We start from the raw sequence: 26,361 nt of genomic DNA, 5'->3' as shown, positions 1-26,361 counted from the left end.
AGTGGCTCGGGTGGTTGTTGTCCTTGATGATCTTTATGGCCTTTCTGTGACATCGGGTGGTGTAGGTGTCCTGGAGGGCAGGTAGTTTGCCCCCGGTGATGCGTTGTGCAGTCCTCACTACCCTCTGGAGAGCCTTACGGTTGTGGGTGGAGCAGTTGCCGTACCAGGCGGTGATACAGCCTGACAGGATGCTCTCGATTGTGAATCTGTAGAAGTTTGTGAGTGCTTTTGGTGACAAGCCAAATTTCTTCAGCCTCCTGAGGTTGAAGAGGCGCTGCTGCATCTTCTTCACGATGCTGTCTGTGTGGGTGGACCAATTCAGTTTGTCTGTGATGTGTACGCCGAGCAACTTAAAACTTACTACCCTTACTATCCTACTGTTCCATTGATGTGGATAGGGGGGTGTTCCCTCTGCTGTTTCCTGAAGTCCACAATCATCTCCTTAGTTTTGTTGACGTTGAGTGTGAGGTTATTTTCCTGACACCACACTCCGAGGGCCCTCACCTCCTCCCTGTAGGCCGTCTCGTCGTTGTTGGTAATCAAGCCTACCACTGTTGTGTCGTCCGCAAACTTGATGATTGAGTTGGAGTCGTGCGTGGCCACGCAGTCGTGGGTGAACAGGGAGTACAGGAGAGGGCTCAGAACGCACCCTTGTGGGGCCCCAGTGTTGAGGATCAGCAGGGTGGAGATGTTGTTGCCTACCCTCACCACCTGGGGGCGGCCCATCAGGAAGTCCAGTACCCAGTTGCACAGGACGGGGTTGAGGTCCAGGGTCTCGAGCTTGATGACGAGCTTGGAGGGCACTATGGTGTTAAATGCCAAGCTGTAGTCGATGAACAGCATTCTCACATAGGTAGTATTCCTCTTGTCCAGATGGGTTAGGGCAGTGTGCAGTGTGGTTGAGATTGCATCGTCTGTGGAACTATTTGGGCGGTAAGCAAATTGGAGTGGGTCTAAGGTGTCAGGTAGGGTGGAGGTGATATGGTTCTTGACTAGTCTCTCAAAGCACTTCATGATGACGGAAGTGAGTGCTACTGGGCGGTAGTCGTTTAGCTCAGTTACCTTAGCTTTCTTGCGATTATCTGAGGACAGCGCCCGCTTACAAAAGCATACAAACATTTTACAACCAAGTAAAGAAATTACAAAAGTCAGAAATAGCGATCAAATAAAATTAATCACTTTGCTTTGAAGGTCTTCATATGGTTGTGTAACGGATGTGAAACGGCTAGCTTAGTTAGCGGTGCGCGCTAAATAGCGTTTCAATCGGTTACGTCACTTGCTCTGAGACCTTGAAGTAGTAGTTCCCCTTGCTCTTGTGGAGCGATGGGTAACGATGCTTCGAGGGTGACTGTTGTCGATGTGTGCAGAGGGTCCCTGGTTCGCGCCCGGGTATGGGCGAGGGGACGGACGTAAAGTTATTCTGTTACAGTTGCAGTCCCAAGAGTCCCCGCTACACAATAAATGTTCATTTTGTTTGATAAAGTCCCTCTTTATATCCCAAAAACAAAGCATGCAGACGAATACATCCTAATAGTACCGGCAAAGTTCGTTGAAACATGTCAAACGATGTTTATAATTAATCCTCAGGTTGTTGTCTAAATAATCGATAATATTTCAACTGGACAATAGCGTATTCAATAGAAAGGTAAAACAACGAAGGGCGTGCACTCTGTCATGCACACAAACCAGCACTGCATGATTCTACAGTCCACTGACAGAAAGGTCTCATTCTTAATTTTACAGAAAACAAGCCTGAAACAATGTCTAAAGACTGTTGACATCGTGTGGAAGCCATAGGAACTGCAATCTGGGTCCTAACCCATTAGATACTCTATAGGCATTCAATTGAAAATTGCCACATCAAAAAAATCCCACTTCCTGGATCGATTTTCCTCAGGTTGTCGCCTGCCATATCAGTTCTGTTATACTCACAGACATTATTTTAACAGTTTCGGTACCTTTAGAGTTTTTTTTCTATCCAAATCTACCAATTATATGCATACCCTAACTTCTGGACCTGAGTAACAAGCAGTTTACTTTGGGCACGCTTCTCATCCAGATGTCAAAATACTGCCCCCAAGCCATAAGAAGTTAATGGGTGCATGCTTATTAGTAACTGGGATAAGCAATGTCATAAATGTGTAAAGTGAAGCGTCTGGTTGGTCCACATTACGCACCACGGACCAACAAATATTCTTTACATCAGGAATCACTACAGAACTTCTTGTATTGGTTTTCCTAGATATGGCTACTATATTGTGATCACTACATCCAATGGATTTTGATACAGCTTTAAAGCAAATTTCTTCAGCATTAGTAAAAATGTGATCAATACATGTTGATGATTTCCTTCCTGTGCTGTTTGTAACTACCCAGGTAGGTTGACTGATAACCAGAACCAGGTTGCACTAGTTACAGTTTGAAGCTTTGTCTTGAGTGGATTGATGCCCTAATAAAAGCCTGTCAATATTTAAATCACCCAGGAAAATATACTTCTCTCTTGATTTCACATATATTTTCAAAAATGTAATCCAGATACTGACTGTTAGTCCTTGGTGGTCTGTAGCAGCTTCCTATAACGACACAGGGCGAGACCCAGATGCATTCGTGGGAGGCAGATGATTTGAGTCTCTGATATTTATTGCAATACAAGGGGCAGGCAATAGACAGGGCAAGGACAGGCAGAAGTTCATTAACTAGGTCAGATTCCGAAAGGTACAGGGGGGCAGGCAGGCTCGAGGTCAGGGCAGGCAGAACAGGTCAGAACCCGGGAGGGCTAGAAAACAGAGACTAGGAAAAACAGGAGCACAGAAAAACATGCTGGTAGGCTTGACAAGACAAGACAAACTGGCAACAGACTGAGGACACAAGTATAAATACACTGGGGATAATGGGGAAGATGAGTGATACCTGGAGAGGGGTTGAGGACCACGATCAGAGACAATGTCGACAGGGAGTCCATGGATTCTGAAGACGTGCTGCACCATGAGTTGGTCCGTCTCCTTAGCTGAAGGTAACTTGGGGAGAGGGATGAAATGGGTGGCTTTACATAACCTATCTACCACTGAGGAAGTACAGCTCCCGCTCAGCCCAGTCAAAACTGTTCGCTGCCCTGGCCCCCCAATGGTGGAACAAACTCCCTCACGACGCCAGGACAGCGGAGTCAATCACCACCTTCCGGAGACACCTGAAACCCCACCTCTTTAAGGAATACCTAGGATAGGTTAAGTAATCCCTCTCACCCCACCCCCCCCCCTAAGTTTTAGATGCACTATTGTTAAGTGACTGTCCCACTGGATGTCATAAGGTGAATGCACCAATTTGTAAGTCGCTCTGGATAAGAGCGTCTGCTAAATGACTTAAATGTAAATGTAAATGTAAATGTGTTGCCATCAGACTATGGAAGCCCAGTGACAAAATCCAGGGATACATAAAACCAGGGGCGATGAGGAACAGGGAGGGATTGAAGGAGTCTAGCCGGAGCTTGCCGCGGAGTCTTATTCTGAGCACACACTGTGCATGCGGCAACAAAGGCTGAGACGTCAGGAACAATAGTGGGCCACCAGAAGCATTGTCCGAGGAAGGCCAGGGTCCGACGGGAGCTGGGATGGCAGGTAAGCTTGGAGGAATGAGCCCATTCCAGGACCTGAGATCGGGCCGAATCAGGGACAAACATTCGGTTAGCCAGGGCTCCCCCCCTGACATTCTTAGACCCTGGGTGGTAGGTGATGGTGAAGTTGAACCTGGTGAATAACAGGGCCCAACGGACCTGCCTAGAATTAAGGTGCATGGCGATGCGGAGATATTCTAAATACTTATGATCAGTCCACGCCAAAAATTTATATTTCGCCCCTTCCAGCCAGTGCACCCGCTCTTTCAACGCAATCTTGATCCATTCAACACGTCACGGAGCACATTGTTGACCAGAGCCTGGAACACTGCGGGAGCACTGGTGAGTCCAAACCGCATGACCAGGTACTCATGGTGTTCACTAACTGTGTTGAAAGCCTGAGGAAAATCCAACTTGGAAGTGCCTCTTATTTTCAAACCTCCCTGTTCCATTGCATGCCTTCCCTCCATTTAAAGGGATATCAACCAGATTCCTTTCCCTATGGCTTCCACATGGTGTGAACACTCTTTAGACATAGTTTCAGCCTTTTATTCTGAAAAATTAGCGAGAATGATCACATTGCGTCAGTGGACGGCTGGGTGTCCCCAGAGTTTTACATGCGCCAACAGCTCTCTCTCCTATTGAAAAAGCTACGGTCCGGTTGAAATATGATCAATTATTTATTTTAAAAACAACCAGAGGTTTGATTATAAAAAAACGTTTGACATGTTTCTACGGACTTTACGGATACTATTTGGAATTTCATCTGCCCCGTCGTGACCGCTCGAGCCTGTGGATTACTAAACAAAATGCGCCAACCAAATGGAGGTTTTTGGATATGAAAATAATCTTTATCGAACAAAAGGAACATTTATTGTGTAACTGGGAGTCTCGTGATTGCAAACATCCGAAGATCATCAAAGGTAAGCGATTCATTTAATTGCTTTTCTGACTTTCGTGACCAATCTACTTTGCTGCTAGCTGTTTCTAATGTTTTGTCTGCTGAGAGAGATGTCCTTGGTTTGCTTTCGCCGTAAAGCTTTTTTGAGATCTGACACGCCAGGTGGATTAACAACGAGCTAAGATGTGTTTTGCTATATTGCACTTGTAATTTCATGAAAATGAAATATTTTTAGTAATTTAATTTGAATTTGGCACAGGTATAAATACATGGGGAAGACGGCGACATCTGGAAGGGGGTGGAGACAAGCACAAAGACAGGTGAAACAGTTCAGGGTGTGACAGTTTCCCACCAGAATGAGATTTAGGTGGGGCAGATGAATCTGTAGCCATATTACTTCAACAGTATTTAACACAAGATCCTCTCTAAGCTTTACAGGAAAGTGGTTCTGAATATGAATGGCCACACCTCCACCTTCTGTCTTTTCGGTCTTATAACCATGTATTGCTACCACTCTATCATCAAAGGTGTTATCTAAGTGAGTTTCAGAGATTATATGAGAGACTATGAATGTCATCTGTTACTAGGAAATGATTGATTCATGAACTTTCTTCAGATACATATGTTAACATGGGCTATTTTTAGCACTTTTCTGGGATGCTTGATGGTTTTGTATTGCTTTACTAGGAAGGTAAAAAAGTTACAGGAAAACCCACCTCAGTCTTCTGAAAATCTAACCCCTTGGATAGAGTTTTATTTTTCAACGGTTCTATTACCCAAATTGTAATGCCAAAGACACACCAGAATGGCTTTCCAGGAGGTGTTGATTGTTCCAGAGACAATGTTTTAATATTGCTGTCCATCCATAATTCCCAAATTTACTGAGCTTAAGCAATTTTAACAAAAACTATGTATATACTGTACACTGAAGGTATTACACATTAGAAACACCTTCCTAATATTGAGTTGCACTCCGTTGTTGACCTCAGAACAGCCTCCATTGGCCAGGGACTGGACTCTACAAGGTGTCTAAAGCGTTCCACAGGGATGGTGGCCTGCGACCAGAGAACACGTTTCCACTGCTCCACTGCAAAGGTGGCGAGCTTTACACCACTCCAGCCAATGCTTGACATTGCTCATGGTGATCTTAGGCTTTTGTGCGGCTGCTCGGCCAAGGAAACTCGTTTCATGAAGCTCCCTAAGAACAGTTATTGTACTGACATTTCTTCCAGAGGCAGTTTGGAACTCGGTAGTTAGTTTTACAACAGAGAACAGACCATTTTTATGCGCTATGTTCTGTGAGCTTGTGTGTCCTACCACTTCGCGGTTGAGCCGTTGTTTCTCCTTGATGTTTCCACCTCACGATAACAGCACTTACAGTTGAACTGACATGTTGGAAAGGCGGCATCTTATGACAGTGCCACATTGAAAGTCACTGAGCTCTTCAGTAAGGCCATTCTACTGCAGATGTTTGTCTATGGAGATTGCATGGCTGTGTGCTCTATATTTTACCCCTGCCAGCAACGGGTGTGGCTGAAGTAGCCGAATCCACTCATTTGTATTTATTATGGATCCCCATTAGCTGCTGCTCTTCCTGGGGTCCGGCAAAATTAAGGCAGATATACAATTTTACAAATATTACAATACGTTCATTACAGAATTCAAAGCTGTTTTATTAAGTTTGTGCACACACTAACAGATCAGTCGATAGATTTAATTAATCCTGTGCCAAGGAGAGACGAATTAGGCTATGTGTTCCACCGGTATGCTGTAGTCCATTGGGAGAACGAGCGAAAGAGCAGGGTAAAGTAAGCAGACACGCTGGGTTTAATTCAGACAGAGTGTGAATCTACACTCATAAAATATAAATACACATATAAAATGATCTTTGATGCTTGTCAATTAATGGAGAATTAATGCAAATGTGGCAATGCATTCACAGGTTCAGACGCTGCCCGTTCTAATCAATGATAATAAAATCACATATCACCACGTAGAATGTGCTCAAAATGTGTCATTCCAATTTAACATAGATTTTTTTGTTGTTGAAAACAGCAATGTTTTAGTGACGTGTGAATATCTGACCCAGAATGTGGTCAAATTATGAACTTTTTGTTGAAATAATGTCTCAGTTCTTTAAAAATGGCCTTTTTGGAGATACAAGGTTTCTATCTGACAGTGACAATATTACTGTTTTCATGTTTGATTTGTCTGACCTCCCTGTTTCCCATCTCTCATTCTAGCTACATCTTCAGACAAAGCTGCACACGACTGGGCCAGTGGGCCATTGGCTACGTCACCAACAACGGGAACATCCTGCAGACCATCCCCCACAACAAGCCCCTCTTCCTGGCCCTCATCGACGGATGCAGGGAAGGCTTGTACGTAAAAACTTGGGAATTAAGTTCTTCACATTGCATTTTTCTGTAGCACAAGTTGCATTCCATCTAAATTCTAATCAAATAAATCTAGCTGAAGCATTCAAAATATACTGAAAACATCCAAATACATAATCTATACAGCTAAAAACAACAATGTGATGTCAAAACAAGTTTTCATTGAGTTTAAAGAAAGACTGCTTCATCAATTTACCTGATTTTGATAACCGTTACTTTGGACAAAATCAAGACGTGAGTATTCTTGTATAAAAAATCTTAAATTACGGCTCAATTTGAGCAAATTTTGATTTTGCGATTATTTATGATTTATCACATCAAATCCTGTGATTAAGTCAATTAAATGTTTTTATCGTTTGACAGACCTAATTTAAAGACATGCATATTTAAGAATTTTATTTTAAATACTTATTTTCTGTGTATTTTTGTATTTTCAAATATATTTTTGTATTTGTATTTATTATGGATCCCCATTAGCTGCTGGGGTCCAGTAAAAATTGTGGCAGTAATACAGTTGAAGTTGGAAGTTTACATGCACCTTAGCCAAATACATTTAAACTCAGTTTTTTTTATTTTTATTTTTATTTTTACAATTCCTGACATTTAATCCTAGTGAAAATTCCCTGTCTTAGGTCAGTTAGGATCACCACTTTATTTTAAGAATGTGAAATGTCAGAATAATAGTAGAGAGAATGATTTATTTCAGCTTTTCCCAGTGGGTCAGAAGTTTACATACACTCAATTAGTATTTGGTAGCATTGCCTTTAAATTGTTTAACTTGAGTCAAACGTTCGGGTAGCCTTCCACAGGCTTCCCACAATAAGTTGGGTGAATTTTGGCCCATTCATCCTGACAGAGCTGGTGTAACTGAGTCAGGTTTGCAGGCCTCTTTGCTCGCACAGACTTTTTCAGTTCTGCCGTCACATTTTCGATAGGATTAAGGTCAGGGCTTTGTGATGGCCACTCCAATACCTTGACTTTGTTGTCCTTAATCCATTTTGCCACAACTTTGGGAGTATGCTTGGGGTCATTGTCCATTTGGATGACCAATTTGCAACCAAGCTTTAACTTCCTGACTGATGTTGTGAGATGTTGCTTCAATATATCCACCCAATTTTCCTTCCTCATGCTACCATCTATTTTGTGAAGTACACCAGTCCCTCTTGCAGCAAAGCACCCCCAAAACATGATGCTGCCACCCAGGGCTTCATGGTTGGGATGGTGTTCTTCGGCTTGCAAGCCTCCCCCTTTTTCCTCCAAACATAACGATGGTCATTATGGCCAAACAGTTCTATTTTTGTTTCATCAGACCAGAGGACATTTCTCCAAAAAGTATGATCTTTGTCCCCATGTGCAAACCATAGTCTGGCTTTTTATGGATGTTTTGGAGCAGTGGCTTCTTCCTTGCTGAGCGGCCTTTCAGGTTATGTCGATATAGGACTCGTTTTACTGTGGATATAGATACTTGTACCTGTTTCCTCCAGCATCTTCACAAGGTCCCCTGCTGTTGTTCTGGGATTGATTTGCACTTTTCGTACCAAAGTATGTTCATCTATAGGAGACAGAACGCGTCTCCCTCCTGAGCGGTATGATGGCTGTGTGGTCCCATGCTGTTTATACTTGCGTATTATTGTTTGTACAGATGAACGTGGTACCTTCAGGCATTTGGAAATTGCTCCCAAGGATGAACCAGACTTGTGGAGGTCTACAATTTTTTTTCTGCTGTCTTGGCTGATTCTTTTGGGATTTTCCCATGATGTCAAGCAAGGAGGCACTGAGTTTGAAGGTTAGGCCTTGAAATACATGCACAGGTACACCTCCAAATGACTCAAATGATGTCAATTAGCCTATCAGAAGCTTCTAAAGCCATGACATCATTTTCGGGAATTTTCCAAGCTGTTTAAAGACGTTAGTGTATGTAGACTTCTGACCCACTGGAATTGTGATACAGTGAATTATAAGTGAAATAATCTGTCTGTAAATAATAGTTTAAACAATCTGTCTGTAAACAATAATATCCGACTTGCCAAAACTATAGTTTGTTAACAATACATTTGTGGAGGGGTTGAAAAATGAGTTTTAATGACTCCAACTTAAGTGTATGTAAACTTCCGACTTCAACTGTATCTTTGTTTCATAGTATAGTTTATTTTGATTTGCTTAGTCACATGATTTCTTAATTTGCAGTATGTTTGCCAATCAGTTGGGCTGCCAGCCTTATTTGCCATACCTTTTGCCTCATCCCTCTCATTATATTACATCTTTTTTACATTAAAATACATTTTTACAACAGATTTCACAATACATTAAGTATGTGCCCTCAGATTACTACTCTACTTAAACACACAATCCAGGTGTACATGTGTGTACAGTGCCCAATCAGGCCATTATGGTAGAGTGACCAGCCGGAAGCCACTCTTCAGTAAAAGGCAAATTACTCTCAGACCATGAGAAACAAGATTCTCTGGTCTGATGAAACCAAGATTAAACTCTTTGGCCTCAATGCCGAGCGTCACATCTCGAGAAAACCAGGCTCAGCACATCACCAGGCCAATACCATCCCTATGTTGAAGCATGGTGGTGGCAGCATCATGCTGTTGGGATGTTTTTCAGCAGCAGGGACTGGGAGACTTGTCAGAATCAATTGAAAGATGAATGGAGAAGTAATGAGATCCTTGATAAAAACCTGCTCCAGAGCGCTCAGGACCTCAGACTGAGGCGAAGGTTCACCTTTCAACAAGACAACAACCCTAAGCACACAGCCAAGACAACGCAGGAGTGACTTCGAGACAAGTCTGAATGTCCTTGAGTGGCCCAGCCAGAGCCCGGACTTGAACCCGATCGAACATCTCTGGTGAGACCTGAAAATAGTTGTGCAGTGACGCTCCCCATCCAACCTGACAGAGCTTGAGAGGATCTACAGAGAAGAATGGGATAAACTCCCCAAATACAGGTGTGCCAAGCTTTTTGCATCATACCCAACGAGACTTGAGGCAGTATTCGCTGCCAAAGGTGCTTCAACAAAGTACTGAGTAAAGGGTCAGAATACTTATGTATATGTGATATTTCAGTTTTTGTGATTATTGTGTATTGTGTGTAGTTTGATGTGAAAAAAAAACATTTGATCAATTTTAGAATAAGGCTGTATCGTAACAAAATGTGGAAAAAGTGAAGGGGTCTGAATACTTTCCAAATGCACTGTATGTTATGTGTGTGTGACTCTTCACAGTCCTCGCTGTTCCATAGTGTCTATTTGTATCTGTTTTTTAAATTAGATTTTATTGCTTGCGTGAGTTACTTGATGTGGATTAGAGTTCCATGTAGCCACGGCTCTGTTTAGTACTGTGCACTTGTCAGCTCAGGGATTTGATCGAGCAACCTTTTAGTTACTAGTCCAAAGTCGCCGCCCGTTTTGGAGGTGTTCAGAACAAGGTTAAGGGGAGAGAAAGCTTGTTGGACACTAAGAAAGTTTTGTTGTAGAGCATTTAACACAAAATCCAGGGAGGGGCCAGCTGAGTATAAGACTATTACCTGTATATCCAGTATATCACAAAAGTGAGTACACCCCTCACATCTTTGTAAATATTTGAGTATATCTTTTCTTGTGAGAACACTGAAGAAATGACACTTTGCTACAATGTAAAGTAGTGAGTGTACAGCTTGTATAACATTTACATTACATTTAAGTCATTTAGCAGACGCTCTTATCCAGAGCGACTTACAAATTGGTGCATTCACCTTATGACATCCAGTGGAACAACCACTTTACAATAGTGCATCTAAGTATTTTAAGGGGGGTGAGAAGGATTACTTTATCCTATCCTAGGTATTCCTTAAAGAGGTGGGGTTTCAGGTGTCTCCGGAAGGTGGTGATTGACTCCGCTGTCCTGGCGTCGTGAGGGAGTTTGTTCCACCATTGGGGAGCCAGAGCAGCGAACAGTTTTGACTGAGCTGAGCGGGAACTGTACTTCCTCAGTGGTAGGGAGGCGAGCAGGCCAGAGGTGGATGAACGCAGTGCCCTTATTTGGGTGTAGGGCCTGATCAGAGCCTGGAGGTACTGAGGTGCCGTTCCCCTCACAGCTCCGTAGGCAAGCACCATGGTCTAACAGTGTACATTTGCTGTCCCCTCAAAATAACTCAACACACAGCCATTAATGCCTAAACCTCTGGCAACAAAAGTGAGTGCACCCCTAAGTAAACGAATGTCACTTCATGTGTACCCTTTGATAGAGGTGCGTAACCAGAATAGTAGCGTCAGTTTGTTTTGCTGCTGTATTGAACACAGATCATTCCGTTTTCAATTTGATCGATTATATACGTTTAGAAATACCTACAGTTGTATTACAAAAGTAGTTTGAAATTTTTTGAAGTTTACAGGTAACTTTTGAGATATTTTGTAATGACGTTGCGTAAGTTGGAAGCAGTGTTTTTCTGGATCAAATGTGCCAAATAAATGGACATTTTGGATAGATATCGACGGAATCAATCGAACAAAAGGACCATTTGTGATGTTTATGCGACATCTAGGAGTGCCAACAAAAGAAGCTCATCAAAGGTAAGACATGATATATATTTTATTTCTGCTTTTTGTGTCGCGCCTGCAGAGTTGAAATACGCTACTCTCTCATTGTTTGTTGTGCTATCATCAGATAATAGCATCTTATGCTTTCACCGAAAAGCCTTTTTGAAATCTGACATGATGACTGGATTCACAACGAGTGTAGCTTTAATTTGCTATCTTGCATGTGTAATTTAATGAAAGTTTGATTTTTATATAAATGTATTTGCATTTTCCCTGGCTATTGGCCATGTGGGACGCAAGCGTCCCGCCTACCTCAGAGAGGTTAAGGCCATGCAACCTGAGTTGTAACCTGAGTGAGGTACACATGAAACAGTACATAAACAGATGCATGCACCATATTTTTATGTGGATGCGCCATATATTTATGTGGTGGACACTTGATACTGTTAAGTTCTAATTTTCAGAGTAAATAACTCACGCACACCTAAAAGCTTAACCAAGTTTAATTCTTCCCAAAGGGTTGATACAGCTGGATTCAGACAAACCGACATTTCACACAAGCACTGATATTTAATCCTTTCTCCTAAGCTGAGTCTCTTCCTCCACAACTGAACAGCCAATGCATCTCTGTTGCTAGACAGAACGTTAGTGATTGATATCTATTCTTCCTCACTTCATCTAACCTGACCTCTACCCCAAAGTGCTCACTCCTCCCCAACTCAAGGCTTTCATGTTTATTGATACCAGACTGTGTCTCTTCTCCTCCCAGAGTATCCCTGATGGCCAGCAATAACATATCCTGAGATAATGTAAACATTATACATCTCCCTCTCTCCCTCAGTGACATTGTTAGTTTCTAAGATCTCCACCCGTCTCCCCTTATCAATGCCTGCCACATGTAATCTCTTCCTTGCACTCAACACATTCCAAGCTTAGCGTAACAAACTTCTTCGTCTGATGAGGAGTAGGATAGATCGGACCAAAATGCAGCGTGGTATGTGTCCATGTTACATTTATTACAACTGAACACAAAATAACAAACTTGAAACAACGAAAATCAAAACAGTTCTGTATGGTGAAAACACAGACACAGAAAACAACTACCCACAACCCATAGTGGGAAAACAGGCTGCAACGACAGACAGCTGTCCGTGATTGAGAACCATACCCTGCCAAAAACACAGAAATACAAAAACATAGAAAAAAGAACATAGAACGCCCACCCTAGTCACACCCTGGCCTAACCAAAATAGAGAATACATAGCCTCTCTATGGCCAGGGCGTGACACTTAGTTGCACACACTATATACCTTCCTCCTATAATCCTTAACTTCTGGTGTAGACCCTCAACCTTAGCACTCCATCAGTGACATGAATAAGTATATTTTCTCTTCTCGGAACCCAACAATATGGTCAAATGATATTGTTGTGGTATGTAACAAAATCATGTTACGACCACACATATCAATATTCATTTTATATATCAATATTTTGCTAAGTCTTGCTAAGTGGATGGATCTCTACAGAAGGTGTAAATGGTACAGCCAAATGGTTACTTGCATATTAGCAATATCAGAAATAGATAGTGTTAAAATAATACACAGTACAAGAACAATATCAATAACAATATCAGTGAAAGATGAGGTAGTTATATCCATACAATCAGGGGAAAAGTGGCTGAGCAGCAGGATAAAAAATAAAAAATAGTAGCAGCAACGTATGGTGTGCATGTTAAGAGAGAGTCATTTGAATAGAGGCACTGCAGATAGTGCTGATGACTGGTCCGTCAGAACCACACATCAACAAGAGAATCTATATTCGGAGAACCAGTTTCTGTCCTGCCCTTGATTTTGGTGCAGGGCATGTGATGTCCATAGCCTCTTCATCGCAAAACTCCCTGATCTTCTCAAAAAGATAAGTTTGTCTAGCTGTGTCCAGTCCAGGTGGGGCTTGTACTGGCAGACCATCTATTTGGTGAAGAAATGGTGAATGGATGATCTCCGCATGTGTGGTTCCCACCGTAAAGCATGGAGTTGGAGGTGTGATGGGGTGTGGGTGCTTTGCTGGTGACAGTCAGTGATTTATTTAGAATTCAAGGCACACTTAACCAGCATGGCTACCACAGCATTTTTAAGCGATACGCCATCCCATCTGGTTTGCACTTCGTGGGACTATAATTTGTTTTTCAACAGGACAATGACTCAACACACCTCCAGGCTGTGTAAGGGCTATTTGACCAAGAAGGAGAGTGATGTAGTGCTGCATCAGATGACCTGGCCTCCACAATCACCCGACCTCAACCCAATTGAGATGGTTTGGGATGAGTTTTACCGCAGAGTGAAGGAAAAGCAGCCACAAGTGCTCAGCATATGTGGGAACTCCTTCATGAGTGTTGGAAAAGCATGGTGGCTACTTTGAAGAATCTAAAATCTAAAATACATTTGGTTGGTTTAACACTTTTTTGATTACTCCAAGATTCCATATGTGTTATTTCATAGTATTGATGTCTTCATTATTCTACAATGTAGAAAATAGTAAAAATGAAAGAAAAACCCTTGAATGAGTAGGAGCATCCAAACTTTTGACTGGTACTGTATGTTTGGACTGCAATTCAGGTTTTATCTGCCAGTGTTATACATTGTGACATAAACTAAACCTTATTATTTTGCTTCTACTACAAATCTGCAATCATTGACGGGGTAGGGAGGGAATTGGGGCCTGCAATGCAAGTGCACATTTTGGGAGAAAGGTGGGGAATTGGGATGTAGCCATTTACACAGTCTTATTTCCTCTCTGTCTTGACTGCTCAGGCGAAGAGGGATGATTACCTCTGTAAATGTAGTTTGATCTCTTTCGCCACACTTGAGTGGTTTCGGTTCAGAGCGCCTTTGGGAGGCGAGCAAAGGTGGCCCACTTCTGCAAATATTCTAATGGAGGATTCCTAGGATACAATTATGCATGAAAGAACATTAGGCTCACTGCCTGTGTGTGTCGGTGGACAAAGCAGTCAGATCATGGGGACTCGATTTGGAGAGAGCACTTCATGACTTCACTCTTCATAGTGCTGTCTTAAGAAATGTATTGCGGTAAAATACAAATTGAAGAAATAAACTACCTTGGGCTCCCGAGTGGTGAAGTGGTCTAAGGCACTGCATCTCAGTGCTAGAGGTATCACTACAGACACCCTGGTTTGAATCCGGGCTGTATCACAACCAGACGTGATTGCGAGTCCCATAGGGCGGCGCACAATTGGCCCAGTGTCGCCCGGGTTTGGCTGGTGTAGGCCGACATTGTAGAATTTGTTCTTAACTGACTTGCCTAGTTAAATAAAGGTCACAAATGCATTCATGTGCCATGCTCCATGAAACAAAAATATTTCGCCCAAAAAGTATTCTGTGTAAAAGGATAATGCCGAGTCTCTTAAAGTGGTCCTAATTTGAGATGCCATGCAATGTCATTTTTATGACTGTGTTATGAAGATGTTTGATAATAGATGTTAAATTTGGCTTGTTGTGCCTTCTGTGACATCTCTGTATCGTTCTTAGTTTTTGTCAGCAGTCTGCAAGGAATGCTGGGATATCTAAGCTCTCTCTCTTCTGTCCCCAGCTACTTGTTTCCTGACGGACGCAGCTACAACCCTGACCTTAAAGGCTTGTGTGAACCCACCATCCATGATCACATTAAAGTCACACAGGTCAGTGTGTGTGTGTGTGGGTTGTGTGTGTGTGTGTGAGAGAGAGAGAGAGAGAGAGAGAGAGAGAGAGAGAGAGAGAGAGAGAGAGAGAGAGAGAGAGAGAGAGAGAGAGAGAGAGAGAGAGAGAGAATATTGCATTTTTGCAATTTGCATTTGTGTCCCACCCAGCCGCCGGACAGGCTGTTTTGATTCTGCAACAATTGTTTTCTAAAGCCAGTGTGACATGTTGAATTAGTTTTCTTTCTATGAATTTGGCTCTGGCGTTGGTTTGGGCTATTAGCTATTATGAACCCATCACTGAAAGCTAACACTCTCAGGAACATGTGTTGTGATCTGTTTTCCTCTAAAACTTTCACAGGTCACACAGGACTCGTTAGAAGGGATAATCGCACAAAATGACTGGGGGACATAAATAGAATGCAATTGTGATCTTGTTCCTATGAATTTGGTTATAGCGTTGGAACGGGCTATTTAAGCAATAAGGCACAAGATGGAGTGATGTATCAGGAATACAGTCACAGGTAAATGGTGTTGTGACTGTATTTACCTTTGACTGTATTCATGATGCAGCACTCCATCTTGTACCTTATTGCTTTTATAAAAATTTTACCAACATATTAAAACAACAATGAATGACACATTTTCATTAAAAACCTTATTTTGATAAGTAAATTCATACAATTTCAACTGTATTTAAGGCACAAGATGGACTGTATTTACCTTTGACTGTATTCATGATGCAGCACTGACTCAAGTGCCTTATTGCTTTTATTAAAAATTTACCAACATATTAAAACAACAATGAATGACACATTTTCATTAAAAACCTTATTTTGATAAGTAAATTCATACAATTTCAATCTTCCATCAGAGGAAATAGTCTGGACAGGTCTTTAGTTTTTTGGTCATGTTGCTGCAGACACGCTCCAGTCATTAATTATTTTTAATTATTCTTAAAACCTCTCGCCAACAGCCAGTGAAATTTCAGGGCGCCAAATTAAAAACAACAGAAATTCCATAATCAGGTACCTGATGTGGAATAGAGTTCCATGTAGTACTATGCGCCTCCCATAGTCTGTTCTGGACTTGGGGACTGTGAAGAGACCTCTGGTGGCATGGATTGTGGGGTATGCATTGGTGTCCGAGCTGTGTGCTAGTATTTTAAACAGACAGCTCCATACCTTCTGCTTCTCAACACCTCTTACAAAAACAAGTAACGAGGAAGTCAATCTCTCTTCCACTTTGAGCCATGAGAGATTGACATGCATGCCATTAATGTTAGCTCTCCGTGTACTTTTAAGGACCAGCCGTGCTGCCCTGTTCTGAGCCAACTGCAATTTTCCCAAGTCCCTCTTTATGGTACTTGACCACACGAGTCCAGGTGCGACAAAACTAGGGCCTGTAGGACCTGCCTTGTTGATAGAGTTGACTCCGCTGTCCTGGCGTCGTGAGGGAGTTTGTTCCACCATTGGGGAGCCAGAGCAGCGAACAGTTTTGACTGGGCTGAGCGAGAACTGTACTTCCTCAGTGGTAGGGAGGTGAGCAGGCCAGAGGTGGATGAACGTAGTGCCCTTCTTTGGGTGTAGGGCCTGATCAGAGCCTGGAGGTACTGAGGTGCCGTTCCCCTCAGCTTAGCTACTGTTGTATCAATATGTTTTGACTATGCCAGTTTACAATCCAGGGTTACTCCAAGCAGTGTAGTCACTGTTATGCAGGTGAATGAGGACCCAAAAGCGACTTGGCGAAAACAGAGTTTTTAATCCAGTAAAGTTACTTTACAAACAAAAGGCATAATACTACTCGTAATGACGAGAACAGACTGGAGACTTGATCAAGAACTGCAGGTTGCCTCGGGAAGGCACTTGAACGTAGCAGACTCAGACACCTGCTCACCACGCAGCATCTGAGGGAAACACGACACGACAGGGCAATACATAGACACAGCACGGTGAACAATAGACAAGGATCCGACAGGGCAGGAACGGAAAACAAGGGAAGAAATAGGGACTCTAATCAGGGGAAAAGATAAGGAACAGGTGTGGGAAGACTAAATGATGATTAGGGGAATAGGAACAGCTGGGAGCAGGAACGGAACGATAGAGAGAGGAGAGAGAGGGAGAGGAAGAGAGAGAGATAGAAAAAGGGAACGAACCTAATAAGACCAGCAGGGGGAAACGAACAGAAGGGAAAGCATAATGACAAGACAATCTAAGACAAAACATGACAGTACCCCCCCACTCACCGAGCGCCTCCTGGCGCACTCGAGGAGGAATCCTGGCGGCAACGGAGGAAATCATCAATAAGTGAACGGTCCAGCACGTCCCGAGACGGAACCCAACTCCTCTCCTCAGGACCGTAACCCTCCCAATCCACTAAGTATTGGTGACCCCGTCCCCGAGAACGCATGTCCATGATCTTACGTACCTTGTAAATAGGTGCGCTCTCGACAAGGACGGGAGGGGGGAGGGAAGACGAACGGGGTGCGAAGAAAGGGCTTGACACAGGAGACATGGAAGACAGGATGGACGCGACGAAGATGTCGCGGAAGAAGCAGTCGCACAGCGACAGGATTGACGACCTGGGAGACACGGAACGGACCAATGAACCGCGGAGTCAACTTACGAGAAGCTGTCGTAAGAGGAAGGTTGCGAGTGGAAAGCCACACTCTCTGGCCGCAACAATACCTTGGACTCTTAATCCTGCGTTTATTGGCGGCTCTCACAGTCTGTGCCCTGTAACGGCAAAGTGCAGACCTCACCCTCCTCCAGGTGCGCTCACAACGTTGGACAAACGCTTGAGCGGAGGGAACGCTGGACTCGGCAAGCTGGGATGAGAACAGAGGAGGCTGGTAACCCAGACTACTCTGAAACGGAGATAACCCGGTAGCAGACGAAGGAAGCGAGTTGTGAGCGTATTCTGCCCAGGGGAGCTGTTCTGCCCAAGACGCAGGGTTTCTGAAAGAAAGGCTGCGTAGTATGCGACCAATCGTCTGATTGGCCCTCTCTGCTTGACCGTTAGACTGGGGATGAAACCCGGAAGAGAGACTGACGGACGCACCAATCAAACGACAGAACTCCCTCCAAAACTGTGACGTGAATTGCGGGCCTCTGTCTGAAACGGCGTCTAACGGGAGGCCATGAATTCTGAACACATTCTCGATAATGATTTGTGCCGTCTCCTTAGCGGAAGGAAGTTTAGCGAGGGGAATGAAATGTGCCGCCTTAGAGAACCTATCGACAACCGTAAGAATCACAGTCTTCCCCGCAGACAAAGGCAGACCGGTAATGAAGTCTAGGGCGATGTGAGACCATGGTCGAGAAGGAATGTGGAGCGGTCTGAGACGACCGGCAGGAGGAGAGTTACCCGACTTAGTCTGCGCGCAGTCCGAACAAGCAGCCACGAAACGGCGCGTGTCACGCTCCTGAGTCGGCCACCAAAAGCGCTGGCGAATAGACGCAAGAGTGCCTCGAACACCGGGATGACCAGCTAACTTGGCAGAGTGAGCCCACTGAAGAACAGCCAGACGAGTGGAAACAGGAACGAAAAGGAGGTTACTAGGACAAGCGCGCGGCGACGCAGTGTGCGTGAGTGCTTGCTTAACCTGTCTTTCAATTCCCCAGACTGTCAACCCGACAACACGCCCATAAGGAAGAATCCCCTCGGGATCAGTAGAAGCCACAGAAGAACTAAACAGACGGGATAAGGCATCAGGCTTGGTGTTTTTGCTACCCGGACGGTAAGAAATCACAAACTCGAAACGAGCGAAAAACAACGCCCAACGAGCTTGACGGGCATTAAGTCGTTTGGCAGAACGGATGTACTCAAGGTTCTTATGGTCTGTCCAAACGACAAAAGGAACGGTCGCCCCCTCCAACCACTGTCGCCATTCGCCTAGGGCTAAGCGGATGGCGAGCAGTTCACGGTTACCCACATCATAGTTGCGCTCAGATGGCGACAGGCGATGAGAAAAATAAGCGCAAGGATGAACCTTATCGTCAGACTGGAAGCGCTGGGATAGAATGGCTCCCACGCCTACCTCTGAAGCGTCAACCTCGACAATGAATTGTCTAGTGACGTCAGGAGTAACGAGGATAGGAGCGGACGTAAAACGTTCTTTTAGAAGATCAAAAGCTCCCTGGGCGGAACCGGACCACTTAAAACACGTCTTGACAGAAGTAAGAGCTGTGAGAGGGGCAGCAACTTGACCGAAATTACGAATGAAACGCCGATAGAAATTAGCGAAACCTAAAAAGCGCTGCAACTCGACACGTGACCTTGGAACGGGCCAATCACTGACAGCTTGGACCTTAGCGGAATCCATCTGAATGCCTTCAGCGGAAATAACGGAACCGAGAAAAGTAACGGAGGAGACATGAAAAGAGCACTTCTCAGCCTTTACGTAGAGACAATTCTCTAAAAGGCGCTGTAGAACACGTCGAACGTGCTGAACATGAATCTCGAGTGACGGTGAAAAAATCAGGATATCGTCAAGATAGACAAAAACAAAGATGTTCAGCATGTCTCTCAGAACATCATTAACTAATGCCTGAAAAACAGCTGGCGCATTGGCGAGACCAAACGGCAGAACCCGGTACTCAAAATGCCCTAACGGAGTGTTAAACGCCGTTTTCCACTCGTCCCCCTCTCTGATGCGCACGAGATGGTAAGCGTTACGAAGGTCCAACTTAGTAAAGCACCTGGCTCCCTGCAGAATCTCGAAGGCTGATGACATAAGGGGAAGCGGATAACGATTCTTAACCGTTATGTCATTCAGCCCTTGATAATCCACGCAGGGGCGCAGAGTACCGTCCTTCTTCTTAACAAAAAAGAACCCCGCCCCGGCCGGAGAGGAAGAAGGCACTATGGTACCGGCGTCAAGAGACACAGATAAATAATCCTCGAGAGCCTTACGTTCGGGAGCCGACAGAGAGTATAGTCTACCCCGAGGAGGAGTGGTCCCCGGAAGGAGATCAATACTACAATCATACTACCGGTGAGGAGGAAGGGAGTTGGCTCGGGACCGACTGAAGACCGTGCGCAGATCATGATATTCCTCCGGCACTCCTGTCAATTCGCCAGGTTCCTCCTGAGAAGTGGGGACAGAAGAAATGGGAGGGATGGCAGACATTAAACACTTCACATGACAAGAAACGTTCCAGGATAGGATAGAATTACTAGACCAATTAATAGAAGGATTATGACATACTAGCCAGGGATGACCCAAAACAACAGGTGTAAAAGGTGAACGAAAAATCAAAAAGAAATAGTCTCACTGTGGTTACCAGATACTGTGAGAGTTAAAGGTAGTGTCTCAAATCTGATACTGGGAAGATGACTACCATCTAAGGCAAACATGGGCGTAGGCTTGTCTAACTGTCTGAAAGGAATGTCATGTTTCCGAGCCCATGCTTCGTCCATGAAACAACCCTCAGCCCCAGAGTCAATCAAGGCACTGCATGTAGCACCCGAACCGGTCCAGCGTAGATGGACCGACATAGTAGTACAGGATCTAGATGAAGAGACCTGAGTAGTAGCGCTCACCAGTAGCCCTCCGCTTACTGATGAGCTCTGGCCTTTTACTGGACATGAATTGACAAAATGTCCATCAAATCCGCAATAGAGGCACAGGCGGTTGGTGATCCTCCGTTCCCTCTCCTTGGTCGAGATGCGAATACCTCCCAGCTGCATGGGCTCAGTCTCTGAGCCAGAGGAGGGAGATGGTTGCGATGCGGAGCAGGGAAACACCGTTGACGCGAGCTCTCTTCCACGAGCTTGGTGACGAAGATCTACCCGTCGTTCTATGCGGATGGCGAGAGCAATCAAAGAGTCCACACTGGCGGGAACCTCCCGAGAGAGAATCTCATCTTTGACCACTGCGTGGAGTCCCTCCAGAAAACGAGCGAGCAGCGCCGGCTCGTTCCAGTCACTAGAGGCAGCAAGAGTGCGAAACTCTATAGAGTAATCCGTTATGGATCGATCACCTTGGCATAGGGAAGCCAGGGCCCTAGAAGCCTCCCTACCAAAAACTGAACGGTCAAAAACCCGAATCATCTCCTCTTTAAAGTTCTGGTAATTGTTAGAACAATCAGCCCTTGCCTCCCAGATAGCTGTGCCCCACTCTCGAGCCCGGCCAGTAAGGAGTGAAATGACGTAAGCAACCCGAGCTCTCTCGCTAGAGTATGTGTTGGGTTGGAGAGAGAACACAATATCACACTGGGTGAGAAAGGAGCGGCACTCCGTGGGCTGCCCGGAGTAGCAAGGTGGGTTATTAACCCTAGGTTCCGGAGGCTCGGCAGGCCAGGAAGTAACAGGTGGCACGAGACGAAGACTCTGGAACTGTCCAGAGAGGTCGGAAACCTGAGCGGCCAGGTTCTCCACGGCATGGCGAGCAGCAGACAATTCCTGCTCGTGTCTGCCGAGCATGGCTCCTTGGATCTCGACGGCAGTGTTACGAGCATCTGTAGTCGCTGGGTCCATTCCTTGGTCGGATCCTTCTGTTATGCAGGTGAATGAGGACCCAAAAGCGACTTGGCGAAAACAGAGTTTTTAATCCAGTAAAGTTACTTTACAAACAAAAGGCATAATACTACTCGTAATGACGAGAACAGACTGGAGACTTGATCAAGAACTGCAGGTTGCCTCGGGAAGGCACTTGAACGTAGCAGACTCAGACACCTGCTCACCACGCAGCATCTGAGGGAAACACGACACGACAGGGCAATACATAGACACAGCACGGTGAACAATAGACAAGGATCCGACAGGGCAGGAACGGAAAACAAGGGAAGAAATAGGGACTCTAATCAGGGGAAAAGATAAGGAACAGGTGTGGGAAGACTAAATGATGATTAGGGGAATAGGAACAGCTGGGAGCAGGAACGGAACGATAGAGAGAGGAGAGAGAGGGAGGGGGAGAGAGAGGGATAGAAAAAGGGAACGAACCTAATAAGACCAGCAGGGGGAAACGAACAGAAGGGAAAGCATAATGACAAGACAATCTAAGACAAAACATGACAGTCACCTCAACTTGCTCAATTTTAATTACGAGATGTAGTTGAGGTTTAGGGTTTTGTGAATGATTTGTCGCAAATACAAAGCTTTTAGGTATTGGAAATATTTAGGACTAACTTATTCCTTGTTACCCATTCCGAAACTAACTGCATGTTTCGTTTAGTGTTGCAGTCATTTCAGTTGCTGTAGTAGCTGACGTGTATAGAGTTGAGTCATCCACATACATAGACACATTGGCCTTACTCAATGCCAGTCGAATGTCGTTAGTAAAGATTGAAAAAAGCAAGGGGCCTGAACAGCTACCCTGGGGAATTCCTGATTCTGTTGGAGAAGCTTCCATTAAAGAACACCCTCTGTGATATGTTAGACAGGTAATTATTTGTCCACATTATAGCAGGGGATGTAAAGCCATAACACATACATTTTTCCAGCAGCAGCCTATGATCGATAATGTCAAAAGCTGCACTGAAGTCTAACAAAACAGCCCCACAGTCATTTAATCAATTTCTCTCAGCCAATCATCAGTCATTTGTGTAAGTGCCGTGCTTGTTGAGTGTCATTCCCTATGAGTGCTGAAAGTCTATTGTCAATTTGTTTACTGTATCTGGTCAAACACAAAGTTTACTAAGGGTGAGTAACAGACTGATTGGTCTGCTATTGGAGCCAGTAAAGGGGGCATTACTATTCTTGGGTAGCGGAATGACTTTAGCTTCCCTCCAGGCCTGAGGGCAAACACTTTGTGGTAGGTTCCAGGGGAGTTTGCATTTCAAAAGTGAAACAAATCTTTAGAGGTCAGACAGGCAGACAGCTTATATTACCCCAGCTGTACCAAACTAAATGCTACACTACAATCAAGGGGAAATAATGTGCGAGTTGAGATAAATAGAATAGATGCAAATTCTTATGATGGTGAAATTCTGATGGTAGTGCAATGATAATTGATGGAACTGTTAGCAGGCATAGTGTGCCTGTAACGGCCAATACAGCACAGCTTGGAACGCTGCCCCTCCAATCAGCATCTAGGATCCAAACAACCTGTTTTATAATGGCAATTGTGACCGCATCGCAGAAAGCTAAGACTCTCAGGAACATAGTGCCGTGGAAAAAGTATTTGTTCCTTTTTAGATTTGTGCATATTTTTGACACTGAATGTTATCAGATCTTCAACCCAAACCGAATTAGATAAAGGGAAACTGAGTGAACAAATAACACAAAATGTTGATACTTATTTCATTTACTGAATTAACAAAAGTATGCAACACTCAATACCCCTGTGTGAAAAGGTAATTGCCCCCTTATACTCAATAACTGATTGTGTCACCTTTAACTGCAATGACTGCAACAAAATACTTCTTGTAGTTGTTGATCAGTCTCTCACATTGCTGTGGAGGAATTTTGGCCCACTCGTCCATGTAGAACTGCTTTAACTCAGCGACAATTGTGGGTTTCCTGAACTTTCCAATAATTGTCTGATGCATTTCAATCACTTCAAAGCCTACTTCATTTAGACTAATTTTGGCATGACCTGATTTGACATGTCTTTGTGTTATTTATAAGGCCTGATTCAACATTTTCATAAAGTACTTTTTACACATTTGTTTCGGATACCCCCAAGAGTTCTAAAGTAGAGAATAAAATAGTCTAATGGTCCATGTTATCACCAACTTAAAACAAATATGTGTTAATAGGAAAGTAATATAATAAAGAAAACACTTAGTATTCTGAGGAATTCACTGTACATCAACATTGTAAAGGTCTGCCAAATCTGTTTCTGTCTCTCATCATCCCTAAAAAGTGGTTATCAATCAGAGCTTGTCAAACCTCACATGATTCAAATGAATCAGCCAATAAGTCTGCCGATCATATGCTGAGGTTATGAAACAATATCTTGTTCTAGTTGAGCTTTAACCAAAAACTATGGATAGGGGCAAACTCACCATGTTCAAAATTACATGACCAAATCAACTCAATGACTTGGTTTGAAGTTACTTAGAGGTGATTAGGCCACAACATTTTGAACATGGTGAGCTTGCCACCATCACCCTTAGTTTTTTGGTTATTTTGTCTACTTTTCACTCAAGTTGGCAGTGGCTTTTGAAACAAATCTGAACCATGGATGACTGTCTCTCCTGGCCCCATATATTACTTTCTGGGTAAATGACAAAACAGGGGAAGAAAGTAATGCATTTGTCTGTTGGTCCTGCATTAAAGACCAACATTTGTGGCAAAAATTGTGATAAAGTAAACCAGTTTAATTTAAGCACCGAAAATTGATAGCTGTGCCTTACGGATTGCAAAATAGTTGGGAAGAGTTTTTTGATGTACCGTTTCCATGGCACATGGTTTATGAACTAATATACAAAACGAATCGGCCGGATTCTAAACTTTGAGTTTTTCAATTTAAATGATTATACAAAATTCTTGCAACCAATAGGATGTTATATATATCGAGGATGCAAACGTCTCAGTTCTGCAGATTTTGCTGCGAAGAGACAGAATCGTTAGATAATTTGTGTTGGTACTGTCTATATGTAGCTTGTTTTTGGTTGCATGTTCAGGAATGGCTACATTGGCTAGCTTGCTAGCTACTTCCAGACACAATTGAGAGAACACCCCACTCTGACCATTTTACTCGTCCTAGCAGAGCTGGTTAGGCTGTTTTCATGTTAACTGTGTTGCTGGCAACAATTGACCTTTTTTTTGCCAATGTTTACTGACACCGGCCATATTCAACGGACGTTGAGCGTGTGTAAATTCATCAGTTATTCTGCGCTCTGGCACCCAGAAAGCTTGCTAGCTAGGTAAACAATGTACCTAGCTTGGTAAACAAAGTGTAAGTTCACACCACACGTCACATAACGCATTAGCTAATGAGCCAGACAGCTAACGTTAGCTAGTCAAACAACAATGAACTATCCATGTTCAATGTTAGCTAGCTAACATTAGGCCCTACCTAGAACAGCAAATGGCTCTGAGAAACAAATAATAACATCAGCTAGGGAGCCAACCAACTAACGTTAGCTTGAAATGAAACCACTTTCTGTCAAAATTAGAAAACGTGTAATATCTGAAAATGTAACGTTAGCTAGCTAACGCTTGACTTTCTTACCTATATGCATCATCGTGCATGGATGTGTCTCCCTGTCAGGAATGCCATATCACGGTTGCCCTTAGTTTGAAGATGAAATATGGAGACAGGTGTTTCCTCCATCTCTTTAGCTATCATGCTATAATTCCACTGATTTCAAAACTTGAACCTCCAGAAAGTGGACGACACACTTATGCAGCTCCACTACACAATACATTTAAAAAAAAGCCGCGTTCGACTGGATTACCAACACAGACTGACAAGCTTCTATGGCAGACCAATCCGAACTCCTCTCTCGGCATGTCCAGCCCACTCATTATCTCAGCCAATCATGGCTAGTGGGAAGGTCGCTAATGTTTTCTGTGGCTAAACCAGCAAGGCTTGTAATTTAACAATTTTATTCATATTTACAGATGGCATACGAGTTTGTTAGTAAGGCACAGGAACGTTCACATGTTCAAGAAGGCATTTCTGCCCAAAAAACGCATTTTGATTAAAAAAACTTTTTTACGTTCAAACGGCTCTCCTGTTAAGTCGTGACATGCGACATATGCCTAGTTTCCTGAATCGGTGTGTCCAAACTTTTGACTGGTACGGTATGTAAATGTGATATTTCCGTTGTTTTTCTTATTATAATTTTGCAAACAAAAAAAAAACGTTTTTGCTTTGTTATTATGGGGTATTGTGTGTAGATTGATGAGGGAAAAAAAACAATTGAATCCATTTAAGTGTACGGCTGTAACGTAACGAAATGTGGAAAAAGTCGAGCAGTCTGAATACTTTCCTGAATGCACAATACATCTCACTTGATTCAAATTCACTTCCTTTAATTCAAATTCAATTAAAGTTCTGCTTCATGTGGAGTGTGACCAATTCTTATTTTAATTCACGAGTTGTGTGTGCTGCCTCATAACTGACCCCTCTTTGGTCCTAAAGGAGCAGTACGAGCTCTACTGCGAGATGGGCTCCACCTTCCAGCTGTGCAAGATCTGCGCAGAGAACGACAAGGATGTAAAAATCGAGCCCTGCGGACACCTCATGTGCACCTCCTGCTTGACTGCCTGGCAGGTAATCAAATAAAATGTTGACGATGCATTGCAGAGTGTATTTTATCATTGTCAGTAGGGTTTGAATCTCAG

At 43.7% G+C, this 26,361-nt stretch overlaps 1 protein-coding gene across 4 annotated transcripts in view; it reads left to right on the top strand.

Moving 5' to 3' along the window:
- The window catches only part of cblb (Cbl proto-oncogene B, E3 ubiquitin protein ligase), a 175,281-nt gene that overhangs the window by 85,547 nt on the left and 63,373 nt on the right, over window positions 1–26,361 (top strand). For all 4 annotated transcript variants that reach the window (XR_006831710.1, XM_046297737.1, XM_046297736.1 and 1 more), the window contains 3 exons: window positions 6,755–6,892; window positions 15,036–15,123; window positions 26,159–26,290. Coding sequence is in view for 3 of the 4 variants with exons in the window: in XM_046297737.1 (XP_046153693.1) it covers window positions 6,755–6,892; window positions 15,036–15,123; window positions 26,159–26,290 (358 nt within the window). In the remaining variant the exon portion in view is untranslated. The remainder of the gene's footprint in view (window positions 1–6,754; window positions 6,893–15,035; window positions 15,124–26,158; window positions 26,291–26,361) is intronic.

This window comes from Oncorhynchus gorbuscha, linkage group LG14 (genome assembly GCF_021184085.1).
Source record: "Oncorhynchus gorbuscha isolate QuinsamMale2020 ecotype Even-year linkage group LG14, OgorEven_v1.0, whole genome shotgun sequence".
Classification (NCBI taxonomy): domain Eukaryota; kingdom Metazoa; phylum Chordata; class Actinopteri; order Salmoniformes; family Salmonidae; genus Oncorhynchus; species Oncorhynchus gorbuscha.
Note: the sequence above shows the minus strand (reverse complement) of the source record. Positions and strands in the feature narration are given on the sequence as shown.